The sequence below is a fragment of the Scardinius erythrophthalmus genome (genome assembly GCF_964197995.2).
Source record: "Scardinius erythrophthalmus genome assembly, chromosome: 21".
NCBI classification, from domain to species: domain Eukaryota; kingdom Metazoa; phylum Chordata; class Actinopteri; order Cypriniformes; family Leuciscidae; genus Scardinius; species Scardinius erythrophthalmus.
The window spans coordinates 6,513,400-6,524,408 of record NC_138241.1 but is presented as its reverse complement, the minus strand read 5'-3'; the positions used below and the strand labels follow the sequence as shown (position 1 = coordinate 6,524,408).

Below are 11,009 nucleotides of genomic sequence, written 5' to 3'. Positions count from 1 at the left end.
CCTCAAAATAGCAACACGCCAACAATACGCCTGAACACACCTCGATTAGTTTATTATAACGGAAGTTTTGGTGAGAGTCCAGAACTCAGTCACAGATAAACTTGCACTGTTTGATTGACAGCTTCTCCAGCGATTGTAAAGGGAGCATTCTTTGATCGCTTTCTATAAATAATTAGGGGCCAAAGTTGCAACGATGAAGTAGACATTGCAGAGTAGACGTTGTACTCTTCTTCTGCAGAGGCTATCTTTCACCTATCTATGATGTCATAAATAGGCCCATTCCAAAACGAGTCGTTCTCTGGGCTTGGTTACAGTAAAAGCTGTTTTTGGACTAACAATGAAGTTTTCAGTTCTGAAGCTTACAAGATATTTTTATAGTATGATGACCTCTTATATGTCAAAATTTGATTTCTCAGTTCATGACCCCTTTAATATTCAATTGCATGAGTAAATATCCTTCACAATCTACTGCAATGTCAGTCTGTTTTGATGTTTTATTCTCTGTAGTTAGTTTTTTGGCTGTTTTTTATTTGTGTAGTCATAAATAGAATCATACACTCAGGATTCCTTGATTAGCAGTTTCTTAAACCTTTGAACAGTGAGTTGAACTGACAAAAGCATCTTTGTTTGTTGTATTTCACTTTGTTAATAATGTCAGTATTCTGTAGAATAGAGAAGAATTCACAGTCATGCTGAAACTGGTAAAGCATACTGAAGGCATACATATTTTTATTGAACGTTTAGTTTTGTATCTATAATGCTGTACATTTTTGTACATTTCAATTCTCTGTTTCAGTAGTACTGCATGTAAAATGAGTCTCTATGAGAAGAGGGAGGAGGAGGAGGAGGAGGAGGAGGAGGAGGAAGATGTTCACACACACAAAGCAGCATCTACAGAACCCAGCTGTGTGTCTATGAAGAGTGACGATTCCATGGACTATCCCCCTGATCTCAGTGATGGAGCAGTGACTTCTGATCCTGAGTCAATGTGATTTCACTGCTTGAGAGAGACATTTCAAAAACACATCAAGATCTTGAATTTTTAATAAAAAAAATTGAGAATCTTTAATTAGAATTTGTTTAAGACAGTCTCATCAGTTTTATAATGTAGTGCTTTTCAAAATATTAATTCAAAATCCCTCCAAGAAAAATGCATGTTCAACTCCCAGTGACAAGTCAAAGGTGGCCGAAGCAAAGGAAAACAATTTTTTTTGTTCAGACATGCAGCAAGAAAAAAAGAAAAAGAAAAAAAAGACAGACACACAAAAAATCTTTCTTTATTGCAGAAAAAAACACATGCAATCCTATTGTCACAAGCCTAATCTAAGACACCTTTGAAATCTTAAATTAAAATCTGATTGTTGTTAATGCTTCTCAGACTAAACAATCAAAATGGATTTCACATCAAAACACATAAAAAATAAGTGTTTTTGTTATTCATTCTTGAATGATTTATGTTACAATTTATGACTTGATTAAAGTTGCATTCCTGCATGATTATGATATTACAATAACTTGTTCACATAAATGGCATAAATACCATTCAAATAAAATCAACTAGAAATAAAAACAAAATTATCTTATAATCGCTAGGGTTCTTTTAACGAGATTGTAAGGAGGTGGGAACCAGTGAACTTTCAACATAACATAATATGTAATTTTATGAAACAAACAAAGTGGTGTCAATAAGTTTGAATCACGGTATTTGAAAAACCAGCACAAACAGAAAGAGAAAGGATGAAACATATTTATTCAAGCCACTAAAACAAACCTGTTACTGAAAATCAGTAACACAATTTCCATAAAAGATGAAGTCAGTACTTACAGCACATATATTTGTGCCAAATCTTTGTATTTTAAAGAAAAACTATATGAGTGACACTGTGGCATGGCATGATTTTTAACAACCGGATTCACAGTTAGGCACCACGGACACACGTGAGTGGTGCCCCCGGTTTGAGTACGATCATAGAAAACAGTGTTCGAAATTTAAAGACTCTCTGTGTACGACCCTCATTACGCTTTGTTACTCATTTTAGGGAAGGGTTCTGAAAGCAATGCCCCTTTGAACAGTGAGTTGAACTGACAAACGCATCTTCGTTTGATTTTCACTTGGTAAATTATAGTTTCTGTTAATAATTTTTAGTTTTCTGTAGATTAGTGTATTTAGCAAAGAATTCACAGTCATGCTGAAACTGATAAAGCATACTGAAGTCATTAATATTTTTATTGAATGTTTAGCTTTGTATCTATAATGTTGTAAATGGTTGTACATTTCAATTCTCTGTTTCAGTAGTACTGCCTGTAAAATGAGTCTCTATGAGAAGAGGGAGGAGGAGGAGGACGATGTTCACACACACAGAGCAGCGTCTCCAGAACCTAGCTGTGTGTCTATGAAGAGTGACGATTCCATGCGCGCTCCCCCTAAACTCAGTAATGTAGCAGTGACTTCTGGCCCTGAGTGAGTACAATGTGATTTCACTGCTTGAGTGAGACATTTCAAGAGGACATCAAGATCTTGAATTTTGAATTAAAAAAATTGTGAATCTTCAATTAGTGAGTATGGCCAAAGAAAACAAATGTGTTTGAATTTTAAAGACTCTCTGTGTGCGGCCCTTACGCTTTGCTTTGCTAATGTTTCAGGCTCCTTTTAGGGAAGGGTTCTGAAACCAATGCCATGGAAAAAGTGATAGAATCATAACCCACCAAATTGGCTAGTGTGTTGATATGCGTTACCTGCCACTGTGGATTTTCACCCATATTATGCGGGTTGGTGGGTGTTAAAACCCTGTGTGTATGAGTGTAGGATCAAATTGTATCTTAGAGTTTGGTGTGCTGAAAACATATGTAAATGCTTTTATAGATCTTGATGTTTTTTTACAGTCAGTTTTTGTCTCATTTGATCTCTCTGTTTCTGAAGAGTAATGAGAGATGATGTGAACAGATCAGTGACCTGCACTGACTCTGACTGTCAGGCCTTCATCAGGCAGAGAGTCAAAGAACGACACAAAGCCAGCATGAAGAACAAGTATGAGAGATTATTTGAGGGAACAAAACTACAAGAGAATCAAACCCTCCTGAACAGGATCTACACACAGCTCTACATCATAGAGGGAGAGAGTGAAGGGGTGAATGAAGAACATGAGGTTTTGCAGATGGAGAAGACAGCTAGAACACAAGGCACTGCAATCTTCTGCAATGACATCTTTAACCCCTTACATCAACCAGGATGTTGGGAGAAAGACAAAATCAAGACTGTTCTTACTAAAGGCATCGCTGGAATTGGAAAAACTGTCTCTGTGCAGAAGTTCATTCTGGACTGGACTGAGGGAAAAGCCAATCAAGATGTAGATTTCATGTTTGTGCTTCCATTTCGAGAGCTGAACTTGATTAAAGATCACCAGTACAGTCTTCACAGACTTCTGCTGGACTTTCATCCTGAACTTCAAGATCTAGACTCAAAGATTTATGAGGAGTGTAAAGTTGTGTTTATCTGTGATGGTCTGGATGAAAGCAGCATTACACTGATGTTCACAGATGATGAGAAAGTTTGTGATGTGAATGAGTCTTCATCAGTGGGTGTGTTGATGTCAAACCTCATCAGAGGAGAGCTGCTTCCCTCTGCTCTCATCTGGATCACCTCCAGACCAGCAGCAGCCAATCAGATCCCCTCAAAATACATCAACCTTCTGACAGAAATTCAGGGATTTAATGACCCTCAGAAGGAGGAATATTTCAGGAAGAGAATCAGTGACGAGCATCAAGCCAGCAGAATCATCTCCCACATTAGCAGGTCAAGAAGCCTACACATCATGTGTCACATACCCATCTTCTGCTGGATCTCTGCCACTGTGCTTCAAAACATCCTGAAACAAGATGAAAGTGCAGAAATCCCTCAAACTCTGACTGAAATGTACATCCACTTTCTGCTGACTCAGATCAACATGAGGAATCAGAAGTACGATGAGAGAAATCCAGAGGATCTCCTGAAGTCCAATAGAGACATGATTATGAAACTTGCTGAACTGGCGTTCAAACAGATGATGAAGGACAATGTGATATTCTATGAGGAGGACCTGATTGAGAGTGGCATAGATGTCACTGACGCCTCAGTGTATTCTGGGATTTGCACTGAGATCTTCAAGGAGGAATCTGTGATTCATCAGAGGAAAGTCTACTGCTTGATTCATCTGAGCTTTCAGGAGTTTCTAGCTGCTTTATATCTGTTTTACTGCCATTTTTTCAAGAATAAGAAATCACTGCAGTCGTTTCTGAAGAAAAGATATCAGCGCTACAGTCGGATAAACTCTTTGTATGAGTTATTAAAAGTAGCAGTTTCTGAATCCTTACAGAGTGAAAATGGACACCTGGATATTTTCCTGCGATTCCTACTGGGCATCTCATTGGAGTCCAATCAGAGACTCTTAGAGGATCTTCTGACACACACAGTGAACAAATCGGAGACCATCATGAAAATCACACATTACATTAATAACAAAATTAAGGATGATGATTGTCTCTCAGCGGACAGAAGCATCAATATGTTCCTCTGTCTGCTGGAAATGAAGGATCAGACTCTGTACAGAGAGATTCAGCAGTTTCTGAAATCAGAAAATCACTCAGTGAATCGACTCTCTCCGTCTCACTGCTCCACATTAGCCTACATGCTTCAGATATCAGATCAGGTGCTGGATGAGTTTGATCTGAAGAAATACAGCACATCAGATGAGGGTAGAAGGAGACTGATACCAGCTGTGCTGAACTTCAGAAAAGCTCTGTGAGTATTAATTTATGTGATTGGAGATTAAACTGAATGTGTCTGATTTGTAATAATACAGTACAATTCCTCTGTCAAATCATATTTTTCACCTCTCTCTTGTTTTGATTTAAAAAGAATAAAAGATTTTTCATACCTTGTACTTTGAAAATCAGTGTTGCAATCCATTACAGGCCTTGGGTGCTTTTCACGCAGTGGAAAGATTTGAACAGAAAACAGATATTTTAAACAACCATCTCCTCTTTATTGAACCATTTTTATTTCTGGTTTATAGTCTTGCTGACTGTAATTTCACTGATCAGTGCTGTGAAAGTTTGTCTTCATCTCTACAATCATCAAACTCACTGAGAGAACTGGACCTAAGTAACAATGACCTGCAGGATTCAGGAGTGAAGCTGCTCTCTGATGGACTGAAGAGTCCACATTGTCAACTTCACATACTGAGGTAAGAAAAACAGTTACAAGAATCTGACCACTCCTGTGTGTGAATCAGTTTTAGATGATCTCCAGTGCCATAAAATGTAATGTGTGTGTGTGTGTGTGTGTGTGTGTGTGTGTGTGTGTGTGTGTGTGTGTGTGTGTGTGTGTGTGTGTGTGTGTGTGTGTGTGTGTGTGTGTGTGTGTGTGTGTGTGTGTGTGTGTGTGTGTGTGTAGATTATCTGGCTGTATGGTGACAGAGGAAGGCTGTTGTTTTCTGGCTTCATCTCTGAGTTCAAACCCTTCACACCTGAGAGAGCTGGATCTGAGCTACAATCACCCAGGACAATCATTGGTCAAGCTGCTCTCTGATCCAAACTATAGACTGGATAAACTCAAGTATGTTTAATTCTTCCAGTCATCCCGTCCTGTGTTTGGACATGTGCGTGCTATAGATATTATGTGCCAGAGAAACAAGCACGCAAGCATCTTTAAAATTTTGTCTTTGAACTTCCATTTTAGAAGTAGCTCTGTATATTTCTATGGCATCGCTGTCGAAGAGTAATTAGCTGGTGAAGTGGATTTATTTATTGTAGAGTTAACTAAAGTCATCATGAGCATTGTAATGTTTGAAGCAGATGTCATAACAAATGTCAGTAGAACGGGAAGATTTTAAATGAACATTTCATTCATTAATCAGTAAGATATTACCTTCATGCTGTGAAAATACAAACCAGAAGACAGAACACAATGAGCGCAGTGCTGAAAAGGGAGAGGGCTACAAAAGGTCTATAATGTCACTGAAAACTCATTCTTGGATACAGCACACATATACACATACATACTGCACAGGAAAATAAGGACGTGTCTTGAACTCTGAAACAGATCTTGATTCAGCTCAACAACTGCTTGTGACCCATAATAACAGAGCCTGATAAATTGACTCAAGTCTCTGATCCCAAAACATCAATTCAAAGGTTGCTGCTATTCTAAACAGATCCAAGATACAGATTCAGAGATCACTTTCTAAATCAAAAGAAATGATGTTTGACCTCATGATACTGAATAAAGCAGATCAGCTCAACAGGAAGAAATTTCTGCAGTTAGTAGATGAATATCAATTATTGATTAAAACACTTGCACAAATGAAATGAAAGGATGTAGTGAAGCCGTGGCTAAAAGTCATCATTCACATGTTCATTTTAAACCAAAATATTTAGTTTTCACGTTTGTAATTAAAAAATTCACATTTTTATTTTCTTTTTTATTTTATTTTATATTTATTTATAATAAAATGTAACATGAGTATTTAGTGATTAAAATCTTCATTCTCCTGTTTTTTTATAGTGTGGATCATGGTGGACAGTTCAGGATTACAAAAGGACAACAGAAATGTAACACACACACACACACACACACACACACACACACACACACACACACACACCTTAATTGCTGTGGGGGTTTTGTATTATAAATGTTATAATCTCTCCTTGTTTTCAGATGCATGTGATCTCACACTGGATTTAAACACTGTAAACACTCATCTCGCTCTGTCTCAGAGGAACAGGAAAGTGACACATGTGGAAGAGAAGCAGTCGTATCCTGATCACCCAGAGAGATTTAATAAGTGTAATCAGGTTCTGTGTAGAGAGGGTCTGTCTGGACGCTGTTACTGGGAGGCTGAATGGAGCGGGAGAGAGGTTTATGTATCAGTGACAAATAAAGGAATCAACAGGAAAGGATTGACCATTGGCTGTGTGTTTGGATACAATGAAAAGTCCTGGAGTCTGAACTGTGCTGAAACTTATGATGGTTTCACTGTCAAACACAATGATAAGATCACATTAATACCTGTCCCTTCACATCATTCTAACAGAGTAGGAGTGTATCTGAACTGGTCGGCCGGCACTCTGTCCTTCTACAGCGTCTCTGACACACACACACTCTCGCACTTACATAGTTTTAACAGCACATTCACTGAACCCCTCTATGCTGGATTTGGGGTTTATTCTGGTAGTTCAGTGTCTCTGTGTGAGATTTAACAGAGATTTAACAGCTTTCTGTGAGAAACAACTGAGACACAGAATAGACATCTCTTGTTTCTATAAAGACATTTGAATGTGGCTAAAAGTAGTTTTGTCTTTCTGAGTCTCTAAGCACCACCTGGTGGAAAATTTAGTTTCTCGCTCACAGGAAACTGTTCTTAGCAACCAATTTTCTAGCTCTTCTGGCCTTGTTCGACCTCACAAGAAAACAAACCCTGCAAGATCAAACCTTGCTCTGCCTTGATAATAATGTCCTCTCATCTCCAGTCCAGTATGTGCAACACCTTCCAGCCCCTCGGAAAATGCTCTTCACAACATTAGAGCCAAAGTCTGAGCAGCTGAGATGAAATAGCTCAAGACAAAAGACCAAACTGACCTGAGCAAGTATCAATCTCTCCTGTCCCCTTTCTCCTCCAGTGTTTCTGTTGCCAAGGTCTCTTACTACCAGAACAAAATCAGCTCCTGAGACACTGGGAAACTATTCACATCATTCTCTCTACTCTATCATTCTCCACCGTTACAGCTGTTACAGCACTCACCCACAGCCAACCTCCCCCCGTACACTTTCCACTCTTCTCTTCCTTCTCTCCCTTCATGGATAACGGTGTCTCCAAAGTTCTCTGTGCCAGTCTTCCTACAACCTGTCCCTTAGAACCGATCGCTGTCCAACCTACTACATGAGACCTCACCAACACTGTTATACTCTACGGCTGTACGCACTGCGTACCATGAGAGGGTGCTAATTAATGCCGTTTTTATTTATTTTTTACATAATTTTTCAAATGATTATTAATCTATCTGTGTACACTCATGACATTGTGAAAACAAGAGAAAGTGAGAATAAATAAAGATGTGCATTTGTGTGTTGTAAAGTCGAATGTGTGCATGTGAGTGCATGGGCAGGGGATGGGTGAAAAGAAATCTGATTGGTGTGGGGATATAATTTTAATAGACACTGTAATTACAATTAACCATTTGTGTTTTTCTCTTCTAACCAAGTTAGAAGATAAGTAATGTAAGTCAGCTGCCTTATATATTTAAACAGTCAGGGGTAATTCCCTGTATTGTCTTTAAATGATTTGTTTTAGTGGTAACCTCTAAGGCTGTGTAAGATCAAACACTTTTAAGGACTGTCAGCACCTTTAAGGACTGCCCACTGAATGCCTAAGATACCATGTAAAGTTTCCTTAGTCAGACTTGATGACTGCGGCTACCGACAGCTCGTGTTTTCAATAAAGAATTCTGCTGAGGATACAACTGAGTCTCCTGGTCTTCACTTCAGAGTTTCCTACACTAGTTTGGCTTTGCCACTTTTTGTACACACAAAAAAATGACATTAGAGATAGTTTATCTTTAAAGGGGTCATATAATGTCATTTTTGTACAAGCTAATATGATTCTTTAGGGTCTAAATTAAAAGTTTGTAATATACTTTAATTAAAAATTCTCATTAGTATTGTAAGAAAACACTAATTTTACCTGGTCAAAAACAGCTCTGTTTTCAGCACGCCGTTTAAGTGCATGTGTCTTTAAATGATAATGAGCTTTGCTCACCCCGCCCCTCTGTTCTGTGCGTACACCGTTTGTAACACAATAACACAATAACCATAACGCGTCGTTCATTATAAACGTGGGATTATGAATTATATTGATAACGTCGTACATAGAAAACATGCCGTAATGTACCTGAGTGTAAAAATAGCTGCATTCATCGTGAAGCGTGCAAGCATTTTGCAAAGATTAATATAAAGATTAATATAAAGGTCAATAAAACGTTACACTCACTTCAGTTCTTCTGGAGGTGCAGCAGGAACAAGAATAGTTGGTACCGATCCTTTTTTCAGGAGCAGCTTCTTAGCAAATAACCAGCTTTATACTGACCCTCGTTTATAAAGCAGTCTGGTGTGTGAAATGATTCGCGCAAACATGAAAGCATTGACGTTGATCGTGGGGAATATTCCTTTCGAAAACAAACTCAGCCACTGCGTCTTCAGCGGTTCGGATTTAGGGACATCATCAATATGATGCTGTGTTCCTTATTACACCCAAGAACAGAACACCACAATCTCTTAGACCGACGCCATTCTACTTAAGGCCTCATTATACTTCTGCGTCGAACTCACGCCGTAGCCCCTACGCTGTAGGCAACGCGTTGGTTTTCATTTATACTTCTGCGTCGTTGTCCGCGTTGACGCGCATGCAGTGGGGGCGTGTGAAACCCGAGGGAGCGGTCCTAGCAGACCAATCACAGTGCTTGCGTCCGCGTAGAGTTGACGCGTTGTTACATTTTTGGAGAGGTGCAAGTCAGGGTACGCTGAAGGGTACGCGCGCTATACACAGCCTACGACGTAGCTACGGCGTGAGTTCGACGCAGAAGTATAAATAGGCCTTTAGTGCTCCAGCTATCAACAATGAACGCGCTTCGGGTCATGCTATGATTGACAGCTCGCTCACGAGGGCGGGTCTGTGTTGAAACGCTGCTGTCAATCAACCATCGTGGGAGGGGCGTCGATTTTGTGACGTCACAAAATCGAACAGCTTGATTTGAGATGGGAGGAAACATATAAGGAGATTTAAAAAAAACACTGGATGGATTTTTATCATTTTATGATGGTTGTGTACAGGCACTGCCAACACACATTTCAGTACAATCAACTTGTAAAAGTGCATGTACCATTATATGACCCCTTTAAAACCAGGCTCAAAATGAGTAAACGCTCTCTAAAGCAGCTTCACTTAATTGTAACATTTACAAAAAGGCATAAAACTATGGAGTAGGGAGGAGAAATTAAGCCTCTTAAATCTTTTAAGCTTTCCTCTGATTGTTTCGGGCATAGATTTGAAGGATAAAGAGTGTCAAAAACAGTGCCATCTTATGGCAGGTAAAATTTACAGCAGGCATGATTTTATAATCAATATGTTATGATAAATTGCATCATGATATTTTTACCATACTTTTGTGTAAAGACTGCACAAATTCTCCATGCCACGCATTACCACATGCAAATGGAGATAAGATGGAACAAAGACTTTCTCCCGGGCGACTTTGATTAGTCACCTCACCAAATGGGTGTGAGCTGATATGACCTTTAATAGTGTCTGATTAGTTCAGATCTTGGCTCAATCTCATTGAGACAACATTCTCCCGTTTCCTTCCGGCAACTTCATCTTCAAGTTAATTTCTTTGGATTCAACGTGGACCACACCAAGAACCCAAACGAACGCTTCAGCGCACTCAAGGCGAAATCATCAAGAATCTCAAGAATCTCCTGCATCTGGACTTTTTCAGCAACCGAAGTCAATGCAAGTACCTGTCTTTAGATGCGTTTGATGCGTTAGAAGCATGCCTTTAGATGCGTTTCTAAGTTATTGTGCCCCTTTAAGGTGACCCTGATTCTCTGATGTTTCTTGTAGGTTGTGGTTAACTGATTGTAATCTTGCCATTCTCTTTTCTTCTCTCTCTCTCTTTCTTCACTTTTCTTTACTTCCTTGATTCTGTATACAATCTCTGCTTAGTTTAGTTGTGTGTGTAGCCTATCCTAGTTTCATTTATTAAACCATTATATCGCCGCTTTATTGTCTCTGTGTTTGCCACATATCGAAGTCATTTAAACATCTTGATCTAGTGATACCTATATGCTATTACCCTGCCAGAAATAGGAAGTATGAACATATCAGCCCAGTTCTTTCAACACTGCATTGGCTCCCTATTATACATCGTATACATTTTTAAATTTTACTGATTACATACAAAGCACTAAATGGTTT

The 11,009-nt window shown here is 39.0% G+C and overlaps 1 protein-coding gene across 1 annotated transcript; it reads left to right on the top strand.

Annotated features, from left to right (window-relative positions):
- Positions 1-2,990: 2,990 nt before the first annotated feature.
- Positions 2,991-7,239, top strand: LOC308681522 (NLR family CARD domain-containing protein 3-like; the record flags this gene model as incomplete). Its single annotated transcript, XM_081350508.1, has 5 exons — positions 2,991-4,777; positions 5,052-5,222; positions 5,432-5,593; positions 6,542-6,588; positions 6,698-7,239. The coding sequence occupies exons 1-5, from the start codon at positions 3,018-3,020 to the stop codon at positions 7,237-7,239; spliced, it is 2,682 nt and encodes an 893-aa protein (XP_081206634.1). The 5' UTR covers positions 2,991-3,017.
- Positions 7,240-11,009: the final 3,770 nt, after the last annotated feature.